We start from the raw sequence: 26,164 nt of genomic DNA on the forward strand, positions 1-26,164 counted from the left end.
TGTGACCAAATTCTATTGGAGTCAATGGGATTATTTGGCTCATTGTGGCTGCAATATCTATAGCCTTTGAGGAAAAATTAATCAAACAAAAATCATGGTAAAAAAATTTCCAGGAGCAACAAAATAGTACAACCAGCACCAAACTTACTGGAATTGAATAGGCAATCATCCAGAACCCTCTGCGAAATACACGGTGTTATGAGATTAACATGGTATAACAATTATGTGAATGAATGCATTTTATATAATTTTCTGTTCTAGTTACAATCCTGTAGTGAACAAAAGGTTGAATTCATCTGTTTAATCATTATCTGACACCAGACATTAAAATTAACTGTTAAGTCATGATTATGGGAAAATGTGAAGTGAGAAAATAAAATGGCCTGACATAGTACTATTCTCATTCTATTCTCAGTTCCATTTTATAAAGAATGAGTGAATGGAAACCAAATAGCTTATTCTAGTTTAATGGCAACAGAAATATTAATAGTCATGAGCAATCTCTTTTACCTCTCGATAATGCTCCCTCATTAATACGGTTTCTTGGTCAGAAAGGGGAAGTGGGAGTCAGGTCTTCTAGGCTGTATTCCTGACCATACCACTGACTATGTGATTCCTGGGCATGTCACTTCGCCTTACTGTGCCTCAGTTTATACTGGAGGAGAGGTGTCAACATCACATAAAACCACCACAAATTGATTATCGTTTGGAATGTAACTCCTTAAAACACACTTCTGTTTAAAAATAGTAGTTCTCTCAAAAGAGAAGTGTTATCTTCAAAATGGTATGTATCAGCCTGCCTCACTGTGCGATTCTTCCAGATGCTGATCACCCACTGCACTCCCTGATGTACTGGTTTTCTTTGGCTCTGCTTAGGACCTTTTCCTGCAAACTGTGCCCATATGAAAGATCTTGCGGGATTTAAGGATGGGATTGTCAAAAGTGATCAGCACTGACCCAATTCTGTTTTCACTGAAGTCAATGGCAATGCTGAAATTTCTTGACAATCACACCCATAAAATTCTTTTTGGACACAACCATTGGCTCTTCTTTGTTCTAATAGCTCAAATGATCTTCCTAATAGTGTATTTCCTTGGAATTCACGACTGGCTGTACCTAAAGGTCCTTGGGGCTGCTACTCATTAAACAAGCACCTCTCAGATTGTCATCAATTCCCAAGAAATGTCTTGCACATCTATGGTGGTTGCTTAATTGTAATCCAGATTAACAGCCTCAAGACCATTCACATATGTCTTTGATAGGCAGTGTCTTTGATCTTTAAAATTAGGGATGTGAGTATGGAAGAATCTCACTTGTTTTTGAAGGTAATTACATTAACAACACTGGCACTATCAGAGCTAATTCATAAGAAAAAAATTTACTTTTCCCCTTTACACGCCAAAATCATATCACCCCATAGACTTATTGCCAGCAGGCTGTACATGTATACATTTCTTTATCTTTTTTTCAAAGTTAAACAGGAGTGCTTGTGTGCATCTATCATTTCATTTTTAAGTGTATGTAAATGTATGCACATTTTGGTCACTGTTACTGTAAACCAAGCCAGTATGTCTCTTGATAGTGTTAACACGTCTATTTTATATCCTCTGGACATTTACCATGCTTTTGACCATTTTCATTAAACCTTTCAATTCCTCAAGCTTCATCCTTCTATCTCATTTTGCAGAATCAGTAATAACATGGATTTAATCTCAATGCACATATATTTTTCTTAAAAGCAAAATAGTCACGTCTCCTTCCCCATCTCCCTCCCCAAACTACTGCAAAACCTGAGAACTACTGGCCAATTCTTTCCTTTGTTTGGAGCCCACTGACTTCAGCTGGAAATATGTGTGGCACTTGAAAGAAAAAAAAATGGCTCAATTTTAGGCCAATGTCACATGTTATCTTCTCTTACGCTACATGGTCTGTTTATAACATTGATCTGATAACTCTTGAACCTGTTTTAAACAATTTCATATATTTTAAATTTGCTCTCAAATTCTGTTTCTTAGTTATCATTGTTATTTCCTTGTATTTCTTTATTTCTATTTTCACTATATTTCATCTTTGGAAAAAGCTTGTGTATAATTAAAAAGTCCATATTGATCTCTATAGCATAGTTAACAATTACTGCCTGCGGTTTTGTATGTTTTGGTTATCCTCATCCTCTTTCTTTTGATTAGAATTTATTGCCCTGCCTCAAAGTATCTCAGAAAAAGTGCTGCTCTGTTGGGGTTTTGTAGTGACTGTATTTCCCTGGGATCATTTCAGTACTGCAGCATAAACCATGGCACATTTTATTAATATATCACTTGGTATGTATATATTTGTGCCTTTCCCTTTGAAGCTAGCATGAGAAACGGAGGAATGGGACAGGGAGAAGAAGAAACAAACAACAAAATCAAATATCTTTGTTTTCCAGTATCTCATTTTATCTTAGATCCCTGAGGACTTCTAAAATTATGTGGCTGCATAATAATGTTTCAAAGACTCTTATTTCCTATCTCACTGTGGGATCAAAACTCCATGTGTGCAGTATTGCTGCACATAGTCATATTTTACTCTCTTTTGCCAGAACTTCAGACATGCAGAGCTTAAGAAAGTCTGTGGGGACCTGACATTACCCCAGCAGATAGCTTTGCTATTTTCAAGTTATTTTATTTGTTTCAGTTCTCTGCATCCTCTGCTCTGTATGTTAGAATCTTCTTTGAAAAAAGATCTAGGAACCATAATAAATAAGTCTTTGTGGACACTGGAATTCAGGCTTGTTCTTGGAGTTTATCCTAATGGTTACAAATTCTTCTTCCCCACTCTAATCCACTTCTTCCCCACTCTGAATATAAATTCAATGAGTTCACTTGATCGCTGCCTAGGAATATAGGTACTACTATACTATATGAAGCCAGTGAGCTATCTAAACCAGGATTCTATATCCACCAGGGGCCAGTACCATCTCCTTTAGAGGAAAGAGTGAGAAATTCTGTAGAACGCAGTTATAACATAGTATGTTTGACAAAGAAACTTTCTTTCAAATCTTCAATACCTAGAGGTTGGTTCATGCCTAAAGCATGAGGGTTTCTATCTTTCCAAAATTCATGATTTTTGTTAACATTTACCATTATCACTCTGGATGATATTATCCATTTTAATGTCAAATCTTTTCCTTTTCAATGACTTCTTGTGGTAATGAATTCCACCGGCTGATTATGAGTTGTGTTTACTATGTGGCAGGTCTCAGAAATGTTTAGTTGCCAGTCTTGCTGATGAATCAGACTTCCTAACAAAATCCTTCTTGTTGGAGGAGAGAGTGAGAGAGAGCATGCCTGGAGCACTAGGCCTGTGCAAGACTTGAGGCCAGAACCATTGTCGGTAAAGTCAGGCCATGTATTAAAACAAATGCTTACAAGTTCATGGTTCAATACTTGAACTTTGCAAGGAGTATTGCTAGTGTTGGTAAAACAGGCACTCCTAAAAAACAACAGATACTGGGCATGTATGTGAACACATTCCAAAAGATTAACACAGGTTCATCCTGACCTAACACAGATAAAAGGGTTTGACAGATGTGATGAATAGGGATATTTTGCCTAAGTCATCTGGAGCAAGGTATAAGGGGAGGTAACAAGCAGATGTCATGAAACATGTAAGGTGGTATGTAAGTCGTTTGACTCCGTCTATAAATGTTGAGATGCCTCTCCTTAACCCTTTGTGTGGCCTAGGGACAGCAGAAACTCCCACTGCTGATGGAGCCACTTCTTGCCACTGGGTAGTCATGTGTTAGTGTAACCTGTAACCACGGAGCCAGAACGCTAGGACTGTGCCTTCAGGGCAATAAATCCAGCTGAGTTAGAATCATGCCCATGGTCTTTCTTTATGAGTGACATTGAGGCCTGCTGCATTAGCAGGCTGAATTTTCTGCTAGTGCTAATAACAGTGGAGCTCCAAGAACAGAAGCACTGAGCAGCCATAACAACCTGGCAGCAGTAACAACATTCTTCAGCAATATTCTTAACAACACTTGCAATTTTTCTTGGCTGGGACCTCTGATGCAGCATGCCATTCTAATCCTCTAACGCCTCCATGTTATGCTTATTTCCCCCCCACAGCTTTCACCCCATATTACTGGACCAACAGGCTCCAAGGGATTTTTTTTTATCTTTCCCATTTGTAGTGTGTGTTGCTTTGAACATTCAAACTATAAGTTAACTTTAACTGGAATTGACTTCAAGTTGGAACAAGCCTATTAGAAATGAGTGCTTCAGTTCTTCTGCCTCTCCCTGGCCCCCATCTTTCTCTTAAAGTAGACAAGAATCTTATTTGTTGTTTTCAATATTGCTGCATATTGAGCAATACTCTTAAATGAAGCATCTACTAGTGATTCCTGCAGTAGATCTTTCTTCTTCAGAATGTATCAGTGTGTGTATATATATAATATTATACTGATACACGGTTTGTATCAGTTTTTATTGATACAGGATGTATCACTGTGTAAATATATATATACACATCTGAAGCATCTGCTTTAATATATAAAATCAAAACATCTCATTCATATATATTCATATATATTTATATATGAATGAGAGATATTTTGATTTTTTTCCTCCAGTATGATTCCTTGCATTCATCTAAATTTAAATTTCACTGCCCAATTTCCAATATGCTTAGATCCTTCAGGAGTCCATCTAAATTCTCCTTAGTTTTTACCAACTGTGATAGGATATACCACAATCTGATTTCACCACTTTTCTGCAAGTTTATTCATTACATTATTACAAAGTATTCTGATCAAAACTGATTCCAACATCACCCCCTTAACTATTTTCCTTTCAGAGGAACAACTATTCACTGAGGCTCTGTTCCCTTTCACTAAATCAGCTTTTAATCTATGACAGCACATTGCCCACTCATTCTGTAGTTATTTATTTCCCTTAATAGTCTCTTGTCAGAGACCTTGTCTCAAGCCCTTAAAAAAGGCAAACAAATCATGTCAACTGGCTCTCCTCCATCACTATTTCATTTACTTTTTTCCAAGAATTCTGACAGTTACCGAGTCATGATTTACCCTCGCTGAAGCCATGCTGTTTTAATCCTATCAATTTACACTTATCCAAGAATTACATTACTCTGTCTTTAATATACATTCTCAGTTAGTTTCCCCAGAACTGAGCTGAGGTTCATCACTCTGCAGTTCCTTCACTTAAGATGTAGTACTGCATTATAAACTGTCTTATTCCCTTGACATCTGGGGAGTTCCTAGCAGGCGTTATTGCAGACTGTTTTGCACCAACCAATGCTGGAAAAGCCAAAGCAGCTACTTCAACTGTTATTTTCTTGGCACATCCCCACTTACTCTGACTGTGGCCCTCTTATACCTCATTTCTTATCCATCTTTGCAGTTAATGTGTTAAAGAAAGGATGGCCCCATACCATCCACCACCTCCTGTATCTAGGGAGGTCGTGGAATCTCCTTTCTTAAAGGCTTTTAAGGTGATGCTTGACAAAGCCCTGGCTGGGATGATTTAGTTGGGAATTGGTCCTGCTTTGAGCAGGGGGTTGTACTAGATGACCTCCTGAGGTCCCTCCAACCCTGATATTCTATGATTCTATGATACCTCTTGCAAAGACTCGTGCTTCGTGCTCACTGGGGATGGAATTTTCAAAAGCACTCATCATTAGATTCACTGTGCTCCCACGGAGGTAAAACTTCAGTGGGAGTAGTTAGGCCAATGCTGAGACCCAGATCCATTGATTTCAATGGGAGTTAGGTGCCTAAATACCTTAGTGGATCTGGGACTGAGTTCCTCTCAAAATTCCACCCAGAAAGTGCATGTAGGCACCTCCTAGAGGGCTCAGAAACAATAAACCTGAAATGTAAGCAGAGTATGAGTGCCAGTAGTATACAGATAACACTAAGCTCTAAATCTCCTTCACATCAAATACAGACAGCACTGTGAGATAAGCTGCAGCATAAAGAGTAACTGGCTGAAACTAAACCTGGGCAAGACAGAAGTGATGTTGGTAGGGAGAGGAAAACATTTTGGACACCTGGCCAAAACCACAATGCCACCAGAGGACCTGTGCCCTCTGACTGTCTAGGTAGGGCACACTTTCAGGACCTTCTGCATTCTTCATTGATCCTGGCTAAGCAATTGTCATAAATTGCTTAAAGATTATGACCCTCCTTGTCATATTAGGATTTAGCCATGGTGGTTCTACCTATTTGTCAGCCCAAGGCTTATCTTCTGAAATGCATTGTTCATTTTAAAGTGAGTGCCATGGAAAAGTTGCAGATGGTGCAACATTTGGCAGCCTGTCTGAGTAACAAAGAGTGAGGAGAGCACTGATGCTCTTCATGCTGTATAGACTCCTTGTCCAGTACTACTTTCAATTTCCAGTTTCTCAGGGGATTTGGTACAGTGTGATAATCGTTATAAACTTGAAGACAATTCCAACTGGAGTACATTAAAATATTTAAATCTTAGGAACTAGTTATGGAAGAAGAGGACCCAAGAAAGGCTAATCAAAACCTAGTTTATCTGTCTGTCAATCTCCTCTTTTTACCAAAAGTTTCAAATCTTTCCAACTCCCCCATTTTAAGAATGAGAAGTAAACATGGAGGGAAAGCAGTGCCCATTTCTCCCTACAACACAGAGCACTGTGGATGTAGAATTCAAAGGAGATTGTCTTTAAAATAGCATTTCATCACCATACATCTAGTTTTCTTTAATTATAAATATAATCGTTATTACTATCCTGTGCACAATACCACTCTCTTGACTATGTGACATAAATAATATATAGAAAAGCTTCATTTAACTTTAATGTTATTGAGATTTATTTCTGCAAAACAGTTACTTTTGGAAAGCCTGGATAGCAACTATTACTTTTCACTTGCAGCTTCATATGGATGTCCCAATGTGGCTTTTAAATCTTAATTAAACCTCACTTTTACTATGCACCTGTTTATGATTAGGCCTAAATTATAGTTTAGTGCATGTTGCACTGTAATAAGACATTATGCAAAGAAACTGAGAAGCACACCAAAGTCTCAATGGTTGTGTTTTTTTATGACTAATCACATAAAAGTCAAGATTTTACTATTTACTGTAGAAATTTACTTAGTTCAAAATAGGAACTGAATCCCAAAAGCAGGCATAATAAAAAAATCAATTTGTTGTCCTCATAAAATTATATATATACTAATACTATAGCATATGCTAGTAGCCTCTTCCGTAAATCAAATTGCAAAACAGATTCAATTTTAATCTGCAGCTGAAACAGATGAAAACAGAGGGGAAGCTCACTAGTGTTGGTGGCTATTGTCATTGGTCCACATTGTGTTGCAACATTTTGTGGCAATGATGGGATATAGCAAGAAGAAAAGAAAAATTGCATCTGAAAATAGTTCATGTTCCCAAGCAAAATCATAGTCACTGAAAGATTACAAATGTGGGTTCAATTGTCAGTTTGTGTGGGCACATGCTTAGTATTCCTCTCTCCCTTTGTTTTGATGCCAGCATTTAGCCTTGGTCAGGATGTCAGATCTGTGATGAAAATGAGTTCAGTCACTTTTAGCTATTTTCTTAATTGGAGGAGAATTTAAAAAAGTATAACATTTTTTTCCTCTCTACCAATACAATTTTTACAACTGTTTAAGTTAAATAGGACTACCAACAAAATTGGCTTTACAGATGTAAGAAAATACTCCTGTTTTATCAAGAAAATACTCTTATTTTAAGGTAACAAGTAGCCTTGTTTCCTCAGAGGAATTTGGTCTGGATTAGGCAGTTATGAGCACTTCACACAGAATGTTTGCTGTAGAACAGGAACAGAATCCAGATCCAAATCTTATCCACTAAACCACAGTGACCCTCAGACAATTTGCTTCAGCTTTCTATGTCTTAGTCACAATGAGTAAAAATTTCAAAATATCCTAACCTGTTTCCCACTTTCCAAAGTAAAAAACAGATTAATAAAACCGTAAGAAATATCTGGGGATTTAATTTCCTAGATGAAAACAATGGGGGAGAAAAGAAGGGGGAGGGATCGTGGAGGGGAGCAGGTGGAGGGGGGATTCAATCTGTAGGGTCATTAGGTTGATTCTAGCTATAAAAAGGAATGATTGAGTTTCTCAGATTAGGCAATATTCTTTTAAAAATATATACTGTTTATTTGTCAAGAAATATGAAAGCTGATATTCAACCTCCACAAAAAGGCTAAATTCCTCCCTGATATGAATACAGTACATATAATGGAGTTGTGCCCGAGATAAATTGGTACCAATGTGCTTAATAGAGGAATTTACATAGATGAATAAATTTACATAGATGAATAAATATATGTATTTGTATTTTTTCTGGAATTAGAGAAATAACGTGTATACCTCAAATTCTCCTTTACCTCCAAATTGGTGGAAAAAAGCCTGCCTTTGAAGAGAACCTATAGACAATCAGGATAATATTCCTTAAAAACAATTATTAGTCTTGCATTCATATGATATGGAAGCTTTACTGTTACAGGTGTACTAAATGTATTATTTACCTATCTCAGAAGCAGCAACTGTGATGTTGTACCATGGTGTTTCCTCTCTGTCAAAGATCTTGGCCGTCTTAATGGTTCCAGTGTTAGCATCAATGATGAAATACCTATCTTCTTCTGTATTATGGTCAATGAAATATCTATGAAGGAATAAAAAAGCATAAATGCACAGATCTACTCCTTGTGGCATATATCATTGCACAGCTGAAGAAGGCTACAAAGGAACACAATATGGGCTAATTTGTAAGTTTTTAAAAATGATACAGATTTTTTAAAAGTTAGGAGACATTATATATTATCAAAGGATCCAAAATAAAATTACATTTATTTCTTATTTCATCATGCAACTTGATTTTTTTTTCCAAAACAAAATTTATCCAGAAATTTACAAGACACATGTGTCAGGAATTGATTTTTACATACCAGGAAAAAAGAGTGTAATTCTATTATTAATTATTTGTTGTGACTGCAGTCTCTCTTGCTTGCTTATTTCCTGTACTGATAGTATAGCATGTCTCACTGATATAAATTTTGAAACATGATGATGTAAGATATTTTAGAACATTAAGGATTGCTGGGATCTGAAATAGCTGATTCATGAAACTGCAAGTGACACTGGACTGGAAGCAGAACTAACCATGCTTAACTGCTTTAGTTTGTTGTCACATTGCCTAGCAGTGAAAGAGAGAACCTTGAAGTAGGGAAACCAAAAAAACAACAACAAAAACAGAGTGCAGGAACACAAAGGAAGAGATTGGCAAGCAATATTTGTTAATGTATAATTCATTCATGATTACATTTAATAAATTTATCATTTACAGACTTCAATCAAGCTTTCTTTCTAACTCCAGGCTTGTTCATAATCTCTGTTGGAAAATAAAGGAAGAAGATACTGAATATCTCTTATGTACTGTAAGTAGTTCTTCAGATAGTTTATGACAGTAGTGCTGTTGTTCTGTGATAGTTTTAATATATAAAAGTTACGTAGGTCAAAACAATGGTTTTGACATACCACATCAAAAATGAAAAAAATATTTTCATTATTATGATTTATGTATCACTACAAACATGTATTGTACATTGCAGGATAATACAATACATAGTCTCTATTCCAAGGAGTTTCTAATCTAAGAGTCAGGCTCCTGCAGACACTGACTACTGGACATAGTGCTTATGACCAAGAGCAGACCCACTGTTGACTATTCACAGTAGTATGTACTACACTTAGTTTTGTTTGAACATGAGCACTGTACCCTAGGATTAGATATAGTACAATGAGTACAGCTAGAGATGGATGTAAATGAGACAAGGATTACAATGATAGAAACACGTGGATGCTTATGGATATTATGTCCAACTAATATCAAATCACTAGAAAAACTTATAAGGGTAATCAATATTACCATAGCTCAAAGACAGCAATTTCATGCTAATAAAATAGTCAAATATTTGTCTCCAAATCTGTAGCTTTTGTAGTACACATAGATTGAATTTTGATTCTTTTGTGAACTATATAATCCACATCAATTACATACATATATTCTATGGGAGATTAAAGCACTGTGTTGAAATGAATAATTTCATTCTTCTTTTTATGTCACTTATGAAAACAATTTATTTCACTCACTATTTCAATGCCCTTACTATGATACTAGAGAGAGAGAAGAAAAAGTTTTGAAACTACCCACAGTTGTTTCCTTTTTCTCTAGTTTTTTTTACATACATTTAGGGATGTATTTAAAAAACGTCTACTGGATGGCTAAATATTTTCATGGAAAAGGTAAGAGAAATTTTCTTTGGCATAAATAAAAGGAATACTGGACTGTTCTTTCATCGTGCCTTATATCTTATGCTGATAAAGTGCTTCCCTGTCTTCTAAGAGTCCAGAGTTCTCCTTAAAACCCACTTCTTGCATGAAGATTTCCAGTACTGATATTTTTATTGGTGTTTCCAACTTTCATCTGTTCCAATTGTTTCTTGTGTATCCCATCTAGAAACATCTTACAAGTAGTTACTGTAGCAGGGAGTCCCCCTGATTTCAACTGGACTGTGTGCAGAAGAAATGATGCATTCAGGACTGTTTGCTGTATCAGATCTTTTGATGGTAAATTCTTCACATGTATTTTAAAAGACCTGGTCTACACTACGCATTTAAACCAAATTTAGCAGTGTTAAACTGATTTAACCCTGCACCCGTCCACACAACGAAGCCTTTTATATCGATATAAAGGGCTCTTTAAACTGATTTCTGTACTCCTCCCAGACGAGGAGAGTAGCGCTGAAATCGGTATTGCCATGTCAGATTAGGATTAGTGTGGCCACAATTCGACGGTATTGGCCTCCAGGTGGTATCCCATAGTGTACCATTGACTGCTCTGGAAAGCAATCTGAACTCCGATGCACTGGCCAGGTAGACAGGAAAAGCCCCTCGAACTTTTGAATTGCATTTCCTATTTGCCCAGCACGGAGCTCTGATCAGCACGGATGGCGATACAGTCCCAATTCCAAAAAGAGCTCCAGCATGGACCATACAGGAGATACTGGATCTGATCGCTGTATGGGGAGGCAAATCTGTTCTATCTGAGCTCTGTTACAGAAAACAAAATGACAAAGCATTTGAAAAAATCTCCAGGCTATGATAGACAGAGGCCAGAGCAGGGACTCAGCACAGTGCTGGGTGACAAGCATAATGGAAAGCCAAAGAATCAAATGGAGGCTCATGGAAGGAGGGGGTACTGAGGACTCCAGCTATCCCACAGTCCCCGCAGTCTCCGAAAAGCATTTGCATTCTTGTCTGAGCTCCCAATGCCTGAAGGATCAAAAACATTTTCCTGGGTGTTTCAGGGTGTATGTATTCAAATTACACCCTCCCCCCCAAAAAAAAAGAAAAGAGAAAAAAATCATTTCTTGCCTTTTTTCAGTGTCACCCTATGTCTACTGCATGCTGCTGGTAGACGGGGTGCTGCAGCCCTGAACACCAGCATCCCCTTCCCGGTGGCAGACGGTGCAAAATGACTAGTATCCATTGTCATCATCAGCCTGTGAGTGCTCCTGGCTGGCCTTGGTGAGGTCGGCTGGAGGCACCTGGGTAAAAATGGGAATGACTCCCGGTCATTCCCGCAGATGGTACAGAAGGCTTGGTAACCATCCTCATCATAGCAGCTGGAGGCTGAGCTCCATCAGTCCCCCCAGTTTCATGTCTAAAGAAGATTCTGTACTCCCTGGACTATCATAGCAGCTGGAGGCTGCGCTTCTCTCCCCTCCCGCGCCTTTAATGTCCTGCCTGGACTATCATAGCAGCTGGAGGCTGCCTCTCCCTCATTTTATCTCACTAAAAACTCAGTGTTTCTTATTCCTGCATTCTTTGTTATTTCATCACACAAATGGGGGGACATTGCCACGGTAGCCCAGGAGGGTTGGAGGAGGAGGGAAGAAACAGGTGGGTTTGTTGCAGGGGCACCCCCTATAATGGCATGCAGTTCATCATTTCTGCGGGATCTCTGGGGCTCTGACCCCGAGCAGCTGTGCTCTATGGTTCTCTAGTACACTTGCCCTAGATTCTAGGCAGGACTGACTCTATTTTTAGACAAAACATAAAGAAGGGAATGACCCAGGGAGTCATTCCCATTTTTGTCCATGCATCCCCGGCCGACCTCAGTGAGGCCAGCCAGGAGCACCCATGACAGCAGCAGAAGGTACAAAAAGATTGATAACCGTCATCACCAATTTCCAAATGCAAATGGTGCAAAATGACTGATAGCCATCATCTTATCGCCAATTTACAATGGCAGATGGTGCAATAGGGATGGTAAATGTCTCTGCTACCTTGCAAAGGCAAATGAATGCTGCTGTGTAGCACTGCAGTACCGCGTCTGTCAACAGCATCCAGTACACATATGGTGACAGTGACAAAAGGCAAAACAGGCTCCATGGTTGCCATGCTATGGCGTCTGCCAGGGCAATCCAGGGAAATAGGGCGCAAAATGATTGTCTGCCATTGTTTTCACGGAGGAAGGATTGAGTGATGACATTTACCCAGAATCACTCGTGACACTGTTTTTGCCCCATCATGCATTGGGATCTCAACCCAGAATTCCAATGGGCGGGGGAGACTGCGGGAACTATGGGATAGCTACCCAGAGTGCAACGCTCCAGAAATCGACGCTAGCCTCGGTACATGGACGCACACCACCGAATTAATGTGCTTAGTGTGGCCGCGTGCACTTGACTTTATACAATCTATTTTAAAAAACTGGTTTCTGTAAAATTGGAATAATCCCATAGTGCAGACATACCCTAAGACTTTTGTCTCCTATGTATGGTAAACCATTGTAGGTATGACCTGAAGAGCATCCCAGTTCCAGAGGGCCAGCATCTGGCAGTGCCTTTCAGCTAGTCTGACCAGTTCAGTGTATCCTACTTCACTTATGTTATAATCTATGTCTAATAGGTATTATGTAAGGTATCATTAGAAAACCAATAACGCAATAATCATTAATATTTGTGTGTGGTATATGTACAATAAATTCCCCAAGGACTGAACAAACGTGAAAGAAATACAGGACTAAAATGTGTTTGAACCAGACAAATCTGGGGAATGGGTAAACATGTTTTTTTTCCAAACAAAGGAAAAAGGTGGATGCCTCTCTCCAGGTGTAATCACAGACAGCTGGCAACCACAGTTAAGTGGCCATTTATTGGCATATCAGAGGCAGCAGGAACAGATTAATGTACACTGTAGAAAGAACCAACAAGGAAGAAAGCAGCTTGGAACCTTCTCCATCAGATGCCATGGTACCTTTCCTTCATAGCAGGGACACGGAACTTTGAGAAGGATACATTTCAAAAGTTCACTAGACTATAAAAGACAGGGGCAAAAATCCCAAGTTATCTTTCACCTAACACAACAAAGGAACCAAACATTTTGTATTTGGTGGGAGATCCAAAGGGCCCCAAAAGTACTGAGTACAATACTGTTTAGGTTAAGCTACTGATTTTTATCAGTCCCTTGAATGGACACTTTGCTGTACTTATAAAGTACGATAAATGCATTCTATTGGTGCTCTAGAAATAAGCTTCCTGCCTCTTAATGACCAGCTCCACTGGATTCAGGTTGACAACCAAATAGCTTCACTCATATAGCCTATTTTAGAGATAGATGACTATGCTTCACCTACATTTTTCAATTTCTTGGTCCAATCAACAACAACAAAACCCAAAACAAACAACCAAACTAAAACCACCTTGCTGCTTATGATATTAATTAATTACATTGTTATTACTATTAATAATACTAGCGATGAATGCTGGTGTTGGTGCTTCTGTAGAATAGAATGAGTGTTGGTGCTTCTGTAGAATAGAAAATGGGGATATAGCATCAAGTCTAAAGCTTCAAATTGTTTCTCCAAAACTGAATTTTCATCATAGATGAAACTGAGATGCAGCCTGCACCACCCTTCTGTCAGGAGAGGGTCTGTGCCCCAGAGGGGGATTCACTGAAGAGAAGGTCAAATGAAATGTGCATCACTGTTTTCCCTGCGTCTTTTGACCCAGTTCCTGGTCAAAGCTATCAGTTTTGTCATGGGGGTGGAGGCCGCACTGGCCAGCTCTATATCTTTTAGTTGAGAAGTGGTCACAAGTGCCCTCAGTTATCTTAAGAAAAGCAGAATATGTTTGCCATGAGGCAGAAACAAAGACAAGTTATAAAGAAATTACCATAAGCAGATGTAAAAAGCAAAGTGAGTTAGGCTCTGAGCTTAGCTACATAAAATATTGGGCAAGGGAGATTTTCAAAAATACCTAAAGATTTTAGAAACACAATAGCTATTGATAGTCTTTCACTGAGATTTTTGCTTCTAAATCCCTTAGAGGCTTTTGCAAAATCTTCCTAAATTAACTGAAGATTTCATATAATACCAAAATCTGTCTCTCTGTCAAGCCAAACAAGCTGTCAGTTGGAGTTACTGCATGTGTCTGTCCAGTCATTTTGGTTTATTGGAAAACCTAGCTTTTAGTCCTATTCTAACCCCTTTTATTGGCTTACACGTTACATTATAGATAGTACAAACTCAGTTTGGTGTCTGTCTTATACCTCTCACAGTTATGGACAATAAGAAATGTTCTTGTTCAATTGCCCCTTGTAGTCTGGCATTAATAATCACACTATCCACAGACATACTATTATATAATTAAATAGCTCTAGAGTGATACCTATTGGAAAACTTTATCTGGCTTCAAATCATAGCAAAGCCTCTTTCTTCACAAAAGATTCTCAGATTTAAAGGGAGGGTGAAAGGGAAGAGCTCTCAAACAGTAGCTCAGAAAAAAATAAGTTATTTCCTTAAGTTTACCGCCTGTGATCAAAAGTTTGCACAAAGATTTTGATCAATGCAAACCTTAAGGATACTGCAGTCTATTGTTTATGTAAGAAACAGCCACATAATACTGAGTGATGTGATGAGTACAGCTAGCTTTGACTGGTGTCTTGAGCCTAACCTCAGTGGATGTATTTTGATTTTTAAAAACACCATCTCAGAGGACTGTTAGTTTGTCACTGCCACCTAAAAATTGGAGAAACAGGATCCCAAGAGGCCAAGGTTCTACTTCTTAAGAAAATCTCCCACTGTTGTTAACTGTGTCTCATGGCATAAGTACTCCACCACTCTAGTGCGGAGAGAAAGCGTTTGTGTTAAGGAATTTTTCCTTCCTTACAGTTTCAATCTGCACATTCCTTTTAGGGTCATGGGTGAGGGGAGCATGGCCTCATTATCCACTAGAATTTAGCAGATCTGGCTAGCCTTGCCTCTGGGTAAGCAATGGAGCATAGAGCACTTCACAAAGGGTTGTAATAGATGTGCTGCCTGTACACTCCTGGGAAAGCTCCACATGGACAGTTATTACAAGCTGTGCCTAACTGATGCAATCCAACCCAGAAAGATTTAAACCTGTACCCTTCCCCATCAGACCCTACCAAAAGAAGGCAGCCTATGGTTGACATCTGATTTAAGAAAAACCCCCAAAAATGGAGTCCCCACTCATCCTTACTGCTGGTCAAAGGGGCTGAATCTGTATATGAACTCTAAATTGATGCAAGAGGTTTCCCCATCTTAAATATAGATAAAAGTAACTGTTTGGCTCTAACAGAAGAAAACTGGTAATAGTTAGACTTTCAGGCCTTAAGAAAGATTATTGAATGCGAAGATCCAAGAGAGAGGGGTTAGATCTTATATTCACAATCTTCCATGTCCACCCTGGTTTGAGTCTAAACACATTTTATCAGTTCATGACAGCCATTTCACCTGGGTGACCTTGATGATTTAAAAGCTATTGTTTACTTTATTGGCAAAACCAGATTTAAGCAGAGTCTTTCCTGTCATCCTCATGCATTCAAATGACAAGATATTTCTAATGTTCTTCTGGAAAGAAGTTGTGTGCCAGTTGAAGGCAATGATGCTTAACATCTGCATAGTCCCAAAGAAAATATAAAAGATTATGAATTTGTCTCATCAGGCAAGACTAAAACTCAGGAGACTGTAATCCTATCCAGCTCTAAATTGGCACTGATGAGAATGATTGAGGATTGTGCATGTCACTGTCCTCCTTAAGTATATGAAAAGGTCTGAGGATAGATAAGCTGGTTTAGTTACCTAAAAGGCTTTACAAATTGATTAGATCCAATACATTCAAAAATTGGATTAAATTTCAAGTGACGTGGACATTTCTGAGTGTGTGTGGGATCTGTCAGAGAGCTGGCTCCTCCAGCTGCAGCTAACCACGGCTTGCTGGTCAGAAGACAGAACTTTCATTTAACATTACTAGAGTTCCTCAAATGTGGACAAATACAGCTCAGCAGATGCAGCCTTCAGATGTGCCTCCCAAATGTGAAAAATGATGTGGCATTAGTCCACCATATATGAAAACAGATTACCTTTCATTCTGAGACTAGGGAATGCTGTTTGTATGAGAAGGGGAAATTATTTCCCCTACACTCACTTTTATTCACTGACAACTTCTACACATTTGTTACACACACGTGTCATCTTTCTTACCCTTGCCCATGTGAACTCTATTATCTTGCTTTTCTAGGAAAATATTTGCTTCCACATTTTCTTTCTTCACCTTTGCATGGACAGGAATACCTATAAGGACCTAAGTTAGAAGTCAAAGCAAGATGAAGATCCCTCTTATTTTACTGACTTCACTGAATTCTTCAGAGAATTATTCCTGCTGCAATGGCACTTTAAATAGGTGTATTGCTACTGGGCCTCTCACTGTTATATTCAGAATCCCACTTTTTCAGAGAAATAAATATTTTACTCAGGTTCCATTGCTGCTAGGTAAGTACCAATACTGAGTTCAGTGAAATACAAAACTCAGTCTCCATCCCAAGGAACTTACATGCCAAACGTGATTTTAATAACATATTTACTCATGCTTTTGGACATATATATACAAAATAGCAGACTAAGTCACATAAAAATAAGTTTATATATTCATATCTGTTTATTACAGATTGTTGAAGATCAATCCTTCAGATCAAATCGTGTCCAGATTTTGGGAACACTCAGATATACGACCTGATTCTTCATGCTATACACAAGTTTTATTCTAGTGTAATTATGCTGAAGTTAGTGCAATTACACCATCACGGAGTGAAAATTCAGGCCCTTTGAACCTCAACAGAGAAATAAACTGTCAGTTTTGCTGTCAAAACTATGCGTAAGGGAAGAAACCATTCTGGTTGTTTAGAAATTTTGACCATCTTGTACTCGAAATCTGAGATGTGATAGCATCTTTTGGGATTATAAACAGCTGTTTATGTATACGTAGCAGAGATAGAGCACACAGCTTGACTTTGCCCAATAATATGTTGGGTATCTACAGGGAAGGAGCAGCAATTGGATGAGAGCTGCTTCTGTTCCAACACTGTCACTAAAGAGATGACCACTGCAGCCCTAGGGAAGACCCACAGCAAATCAGACAAAGCAGAAGATTTGTAGTCTTCACCCAGGCAAAATAGGGTGCATTTCATATATTCTGATTAACAGACAAGCTTGCAGACCTTTGGAAAAATAATATTGAGGGAACAGAGAGGGCAAAAATAGAAGATGAAAGGAAAAGAAGGCTCCTGCCTTCTCTGCTTGCATGGATCTGCACACTAGAACTGGGTGAATTTTTCTGTCAAAAAATGCAGATTCACTGATACTGAAATGTTGTGTGAGTGCATGTTTGCCAAATTGTTCATGTCAAAAAACCAGGACACAAAAATGCCAAAAGAGTAAAAAAAGTTGAAATGAAAAGTTAAAAAAGACAATGTTTTCATTTTTTGATTCAAAATAACTTTCCATTTGAAAATATGCTTCAATATAATTTATTTATTTTAAAAAAAACCACCCAAAATAAAACCTTTTGGTTTGGGTTGACTGAAACTTTTCCTTTGACCCAACACAATTTTTATTTATTTTTTCAATTCACAGAAAATTTTGAAACAAATTCGTTTTGGTTCAACCCATTATTTTTCTTCTGATGTTTTTGGAGTTGCCAGAAAACAAAACAAAACAAAAATCAGTTATTTGTATAGCTCTACTGCATGCTGAAACTCCTGCAGAAACATACAGAGTGGGAAAACTTTACAGTCCATTTATCAGGGCTTTGATGCCATCCTATTCACTGTTCATCCTAGTGCTTTAAAAATTATACGAGTAAACGCAAAAAAGGATCTCTACCTTTTTATCCATCCTTTGCTTTGCACCAAAGTAGGTGCTGCAGTAGCCAACAGGGTGATTTCCATCTATTACCCAGATTCATAAAAATACAACAGGGTGATCCCCGTAGCAGAGATTCATAAAATACAGCCAAAGTGATATATTCAATCTTTACAGAACACAGACAGAAAAAAAGTTCACTCTCTATAATACACCATGATTTAAAATATCAAACTGACCCTTTTCTTCATATACATTATATACTGCATCACTGCTGACTGTAGTAAGGACCTTCTGTTGACTTCTGTTCTCATCATTCATATGCTGTGTTCCATATTAGTCAAGTATTTGCATTGTTGTTGACCTTATTCTCACACAGTGATTACATACAACTTTCAACTTTACAAAATTACAGTAAGGATCCTACCACTAACCCTACATTTCCATATGAAGCCTATGCTCCCATAGTTCACAGACTACATTCCATAATATAATAGCTTACACTGTTTCAGCATGTACTGGGCCTACTTTATGGTACGGCTTTTCACTGCACTCTTTCCATACTGAATTCCAGACTATTATTATTATTATAGGAGCTTTGTATTGTGTGCCTAACTGAAATAGGAGATGCTATCATTTATATATTGTGGCCTACTTTCTCAATGGAAATCTTCACTCCACTTACATGCTGCATTCCATATTTAATATGTTTTTTTTCCCTGCATCAGCAGAACATGTACCACAAAATAAAAAGGGCCCTAGAGTAATCAATGATCCTGGACAGTGTGTTTGCCATAGAACCCACTGGAGCAAGCAGCTCCCGCTCCCTGTTCTGCTTCCTGTTGCAGTGTGGGCATGTGACAGGGTATAGGTCAGGATGTTTACCACATCACCGAAGCTCATTGGACCTGTCTTCCCAAAGACATGTAAGATAATGGAGCCTGTGAATTCTGGCTTTGTCTGTTTTGGGGTTTTTTTGGAAGGGTGGAGCTAGAATAGTTAGTTTTCATTATCGTCTTTATTTGTCAGCAGTGGGTTTTAGGAAGACCAGCTACTAGGCAGGAAAGAAAAAAACTGTAAGAACAGAATTCTTGCAATATTCATTTAATTTCCAGACCCACACTATAGATCCCTCACATACTCATGCCTAAGATTCTGAAACCAAACCAGAACATACTTTGTGTAAGCACAGGTTTGGCTATAGGTTCCTCAAATCCAAAGGACTTCAAACATTAAGGAGGGTTCAGAATTTGAGGAGTTGCTTTTGTTCCATCTCTAATAAATTTAAATTTTTGCATTTAGGAACATAAATATAATCCAGCTCAAGATAATTACAGATCTTAAAGGTCACAAAAAGAATGTTGGTAGTACATTGAGGTTCAAGAGGATATACCCTTTGTTACAATACACATCTCAGTGTTCCTTTTAAAATATCAAATTTTTTCCTGGCTGTATAAAGTATGATACCATCTAATTTGTCAAATCATCCCTATATTTCACTAGCAATGCAGCAAAAGTTAAAATAGGTTCCTGCATTTGCTCCATTATTTGAAACCCAAATTAATTTCCCTATATGATGTTAATTTTGTAATTCTGTGAATAAATAATACACTGTTTAATTAGTAGGTTATTTGAGAGCTCCAAACAGAAGTTTAGCAATTTAATCCAGACTAAGTTGATGCAAGTCTGACTTCCTTACAGCTCCCAGATACCCTCAGTGGCTGGAAAACAGGTTTTTCTACTCTGTAACAGAGTAGGTATCTTAACCACTATCATATATCATCCATTATGAGGTAATACTATGTGATAGTTAGACAAAGTAGAAAGGCAAAAGCAGCAGGGAGACTCTACTACATGCTCTACTAACTTCCCATAAAATGAGCAGTCTGAAGCTCACAGAAAAGCTTTTCCAATTTTGTAGGTTTCCTTAATCTGGTTAATGTTTTCTACCTTTCCTGGAAATAAAGCAGCTGCTTTGTATAGAAGGCAAATGAACCATGTGGCCCAATTTACTTCATATCTAAATCTTCCATGTGTTATTGTGGTTTAGCTATAGTTACAAGAGTCAGGTTGGAGGGGAGGGAAAGAAAGCTGTTTATTTTCTAGTGCATTCAGGAAGGTATTAGACTACTTCAGTTTCCTATTGTTAATCAAGCTCTGCACTGACTAATGAAGTTCATTATAGCAAAGTGGAATACAGAGTGGTTTGGTTCAACATGAAAATGCTTTGAATTTCAAAACACTAATACAGTGAAACCTGCCTTAATCAGCCCTGGAAGGATCCAACAAAAGTCAGTTACTTAGAAGAGGCAATATTTAACCAAACAATGATATACATGGTACCAAAAAGTGGGATATGTTTATATTTGTTGTTATTTCTATTACAGTAGCACATAGAGATCAAATCAAGATTAGGACCCTTTCAAGGGGACCGTCTGTTCAAACAGCTAGTAAGAGACAATCTTTGCTCTGAACACCTTACAATCTAATCTAAGGCAGGACAAAACAAATGGGTCTAACAGATGATTGGAGGAAATCTTAAAATTGTTGTTTAAACAGTGAGCTGAATCCTGGAAATAATGAAAAATATTTGTTAACTGATATATTTCTAGAAGGCTTTGTATTCTCAGCATTTACACTAACTACGGTATGAACCAAACTACCACCATGCTTTGCACTCTTGCCAGGCTTAGTGTGAACTGTATGTAACCCTGTGTATGCAGAACCTTTGAGAAATGATGCAAAATATAAAGAGAGTTGTAGGAAAACTGGGATAAATGGTATAGGAGTCCTGAACTAAATAAAATGCTGGAAATAATTGGTGCGGGTGCTAGAAATAATTGGGGTAGATGTCTCTGTACCCTGAAAACAGGAGGTGCAAACTAGATAAGGGAAAGTATGAAAGGTTTTTCCAGGGCTGGCCCTAGACCAAATGGTGCCCCAGCTGAGGAGCGTCTTCCGTGCCCCCCTCTATTTGTTAAACTTTTAAATACTTTATTTTTATTGCATTTCTAGCCCATTTCACAACTTGAATGCATGATTTGCATGCATAATTTATCCCTGTCATATAAGATGATACATTTGCATGCTAGCATCTGCACAACAAATATAGGACCCTGAGCCTGGAACCCCCTAAGTCCAGCACCTCACGCAGTCGCTTGGGATGTCTGCCCCTAAACCCAGTACTGGGCTTGTCTTAATTGGGTGGAATTTGGGGGAATTTTCTGTTTGTTGTAAACAAGGGGTATATACAGATGCTCCCCGACACAAGCGTTCCCTAACTCTAGCCCTAATGTAACTCCAACCATTACGCAAAAAAACAACAACATACAAACAAACAAAAAAAGCCCCTCCTATTTCTAGCTTACGGAACTTTTTCCATAAACTCGGATTTGTGTACGTTGGGTTTATGTAATTCAGGGAGCGTCTGTACCCTGAAGTGAACTCATGCTCTTTGGAGCAGTGAAAATGTAAGCTGCAGACCTTTTTCCGCTTTCTGTATAGTGCTGATCTATCTTTGATCAATAATCACTGATTGAGCTGTCTAAATCCTCTAATATATTGCACAGCAGTAGCAGAAGTACTAGAACAGGGGTGGGCAAACTTTTTGGCCCAAGGGCCACATCTGGAAATAGAAATTGTAGGGTGGGCCATGAATGCTCATAAAATTGGGGTTGGGGTGTGGGAGAGGGTGATAGCTCTGATTGGGGGTGCAAGTGTCAGGGTGGGGCCAGAAATGAGGAGTTCAGGATGTGTGAGGGGGGCTCCAGGCTTGGGCATGGGGGTAGAGTGTGTGCATGGGGGTGAGGGCTCCAGCTGGGGATGCAGGCTCTGGGGTGGGGCTGGAGATGAGGAGCTTGGGGTATAGGAGGGTGCTCCAGGCTGGGATCAAGAGGTTCAGTGAGCGGGAGGGGGATCAGGGCTAGAGGTTGGGGTGCAGAGAGAGGCTGCCATTATTATATGTTTATGCATTAGAGTAAGACTTCTCTTAATCCAGTTCCCTGATTTAGGGCACAATGTCGAGGAGGACTTTCTTTTTTCCCCTCCCTGAAGCACTAAGATCAGTAAACATAGATCTATGTTTATATGAGAGAAGTTAGCCCATGCCATTGGCACATACAACAGTACCTATTAACATATTAAAGTAATGGGAAGTGTTGCATGAGATCTCTGTTTCCAAACTTTTAGCAGCTCAAAATGAGAACATCTCAAGTCATCAAATTGCAGCCCTGATCCTCTCTGGACGACTAGGTGCATCGGGGTTTAGAGAATAGCAAACAACTGAGTTTCCTCAGAACTCTTCTGCCTAAGCAGAGCAGTTGCAGGAAGAATGCCTCAAGGAGAACGCACTGTGACTAGAAGGATGCACCAGACAAAATCACTTACAGGGATGGCACCGTTGCCCAGGGACTATTGCAGCCCTGAGGCAGTGTTAGCAGCCCTGGAGCTGTTCCACTGCTAGTTTGAAGTCTTTCAGATGAAGGCTTTTTTCAACCTAACCCCCATAGAAATACTCTGCTAGTCTGTGCACTAGGACTGCACATAGCAGATCCAGAAAGAAGAGAGACAATTAAAAACAAAGCTTGAAAAGATGTCACATAAAATACCCAAACAACATTATAATGACCAATTTTAATCTTTCATTTCCTCTTTTATTCTGTACTTGGCCAAGTCTTTCATAAACTATCAGATTTCACACCAACACCGTTACTACTAACCTTTGTAGGAATGAAAACAAATCTTGCAAAATTTCATTCAAAATGGGTTCCTCCCCCCCACACAGGAATTTTCAATTAAAAAAAAAACTTTCCTTCACACTGAAATCAGAGATTTTTAATGTTTCTACAGAAAATTAATTTTCATTCAAAAGAAAATTGTTAACTTTGAAAATATTTCAGTTAAAAAAACACAAAGACAGGTTAAAGTCGAGTGAAATGAAACAGAAAATATTACCATTCACTGTAATTAGTTTAAAATGGTTTCTTTGTTGGTCAACCAAATAAAGCAGTGATGCAAATGAAAGCCCTGATTCAGTGCATGCTGATTAAGCAAACTATACTGTTTAGGCAGCTTTGAACAGCAGAAAACTGAAGGGTAATGATGCAAGAGAACAATAGTAAGCATGTCTTTACAGCTCATCCCCTTCACCTCTAAATGTAAACTCCAGTCTTTGATCTGGCCCTCCCAAAAATAATTAAAAAACAAACAAACAAACCCAGAAACATATAATGATGAGTTTACTTACTTTATAATTTCTCATAAACTTTAAGGTCAGAAGGGATTATGATCATCTAGTCTGACCTCCTGCACAATGCAGGCCACAGATTCTCACCCACCCACTCTTGTAACAAACCCCTAACCTATGTCTGAGTTACTGAAGTCCTCAAATCGTGGTTTAAAGACCTCAAGGTGCAGAGAATCCTCCAGCAAGTGACCCATGACCCACGCTGCAGAGGAAGGCAAAAAACCTCCAGCCTCTGCCAATCATCCCTGGAGGAAAATTCCTTCCTGACGCCAAATATGGTGATCAGTTAAACCCTGAGCATGTGGGCAAGACTCACTAGCCAGTGCCCAGGAAAGAATTCTCTGTAGTAACTCAGATCCCACCTCATCTAATATTCCATCACAACCATTGGGCATATTTATCTGCTAATAATCAAAGATCAATTAATTGCCAAAATTAGGCTATCCCATCATACCATCCCCTCCATAAACTTATCGAGCTTAGTCTTGAAGCCAGATATGTCTTTTTTCCCCATTACTCCCCTTGGAAGGCTGTTCCAGAACTTCACTCCTCTGATGGTTGAAATCTTCATCTAATTTAAAGTCTAAACATCCTGATAGCCAGTTTATATCCATTTGCTCTTGTGTCCACATTGGTACTGAGCTTAAATATTTCCCCTGCCTCCCTGGTATTTATTCCTCTGGTATATTTATAGAGAGCAATCATATCTCCCCTCAGCCTTCTTTTGGTTAGGCTAACAAGCCAAGCTCTTTGAATCTCCTTTCATATGACAGGCTTTCCATTCTTCAGTTCATCCTAGCAGCCCTTCTCTGAACCTGTTCCAGTTTGAATTCATCCTTCTTAAACATGGGAGACCAGAACTGCACACAATATTCCAGATGAGGTCTCACCAGTGCCTTGTATAATAGTACTAACACCTCCTTATCTTTACTTGAAATACCTGGCCTGATGCATCCCAAGACTGTGTTAGTTTTTTTAATGGCCATATCACATTGGCTGCTCATAGTCATCCTGTGATCAACCAATACTCTGAGGTCCTTCTCCTACTCTGTTACTTCCAACTGATATGTCTCCAATTTATAACCAAAATTCTTGTTTTTAAACCCTAAATGCATGACCTTGCACTTTTCACTATTACATTTCATCCTATTACTGTTACTCCAGTTTACAAAGTTATCCAGATCTTCCTGTATGATATCCCAGTCCTTCTCTGTGTTAGCAATACCTCCCAGTTTCGCGTCATCTGCAAACTTTATTATCACCTTCCCACTTTTTGTGCCAAGGTCAGTAATAAAAAGATTAAATAAGATTGGTTCCAAAACCGATCCCTGAGGAACTCCACTAGTAACCTCTTTCCAGCCTGACAGTTCACCTTTCAGTATTACCCATTGTAGTCTCCCCTTTAACCAGTTCCTTATCCACCTTTCAGTTTTCATATTGATCCCCATCTTTTCCAATTTAACTAATAATTCCCCATGTGGAATGCTATCAAATGCCTTACTGAAATCGAGGTAAATTAGATCCTCTGTGTTTCCTTTGTCTAAAAAATCTGTATCCTTCTCAAAGGAGGAGATCAGGTTGGTTTAGCACAAACTACCTTTTGTAAAACCATGTTGTATTTTATTCCAATTACCATTAACCTCAATGTCCTTAACTACTTTCTCCTTCAATTTTTTTCCCAAGACCTTGCATACTACGGATGTCAAACTAACAGGCCTATAGTTACTCAGATCCCGTTTTTTTTTCTTTCTTAAAAATAGGAACTATGTTAGCAATTCTCTAGTCGTAGGGTACAACCCCTGAGTTTACCGATTCATAACAAATTCTTGCTAATGGGCTTGCAATTTCATCTGCCAGTTCCTTTAATATTCTTGGATGAAGATTATCTGGGCCCTCCGATTTTGTTCCATCAAGCTGTTTGAGTTTTGCTTCTACCTCGGATGTGGTACTATCTACCTCCATAGCTTCATTCCCATTTGTCATCCTACCATTATCCCTAAGCTCCTCATTAGCCTCATTAAAGACTGAGGCAAAGTATTTGTTTAGATATTGGGCCATGCCTAGATTACCCTTAACCTCCACTCCATCCTCAGTGTTTAACAGTCCCAGTTCTCTCTTTGTTTTCTTCTTATTTGTATGGCTATAGAACCTTTTACTATTGGTTTTAATTCCCTTTGCAACGTCCAACTCTACATGGCTTTTGGCCTTTCTCACTTCATCCCTATATGTTCTGACCTCAATAAGGTAGCTTTCCTTGTTAATCCCGCCCATCTTCCACTCCTTGTAGGCTTTCTGCTTTTTCTTAATCACCTCTCTGAGATGCTTGTTCATCCAGCTTGGTCTACAACTCCTGCCTATGATTTTTCCCCCCTTTCTTGGGATGCAGGCTTCTGATAGTTTCTGCAACTTTGATTTGAAGTAATTCCAGGCCTCCTCCACCTTTAGATCCACAAGTTCTTCAGTCCAATCCACTTCCCTACTAATTTCCTTAATTCTTTAAAGATAGCCCATTTGAAATAAAAAACCCTAGTCCTAGATCTATTTTTGTTTATCCTTCCATTTAGTTTGAACTGAATAAGCTCAGGATCACTCGAACCAAGTTTGTCCCCTACAACCATTTCTTCTATGAGGTCCTCACTACTCACCAAAACCAAATCTAAAATAGCATCCC

The 26,164-nt window shown here is 38.6% G+C and overlaps 1 protein-coding gene across 5 annotated transcripts in view; it reads right to left on the reverse strand.

Moving 5' to 3' along the window:
* CDH18 (cadherin 18) overlaps positions 1-26,164 on the reverse strand; it is a 1,010,793-nt gene that overhangs the window by 65,359 nt on the left and 919,270 nt on the right. For all 5 annotated transcript variants that reach the window (XM_050937421.1, XM_050937420.1, XM_050937419.1 and 2 more), the window contains one exon: positions 8,548-8,684. In XM_050937421.1, coding sequence (XP_050793378.1) covers positions 8,548-8,684 — 137 coding nt within the window. The remainder of the gene's footprint in view (positions 1-8,547; positions 8,685-26,164) is intronic.

Source organism: Gopherus flavomarginatus, chromosome 2, assembly GCF_025201925.1.
Source record: "Gopherus flavomarginatus isolate rGopFla2 chromosome 2, rGopFla2.mat.asm, whole genome shotgun sequence".
Taxonomy (NCBI): Eukaryota; Metazoa; Chordata; order Testudines; family Testudinidae; genus Gopherus; species Gopherus flavomarginatus.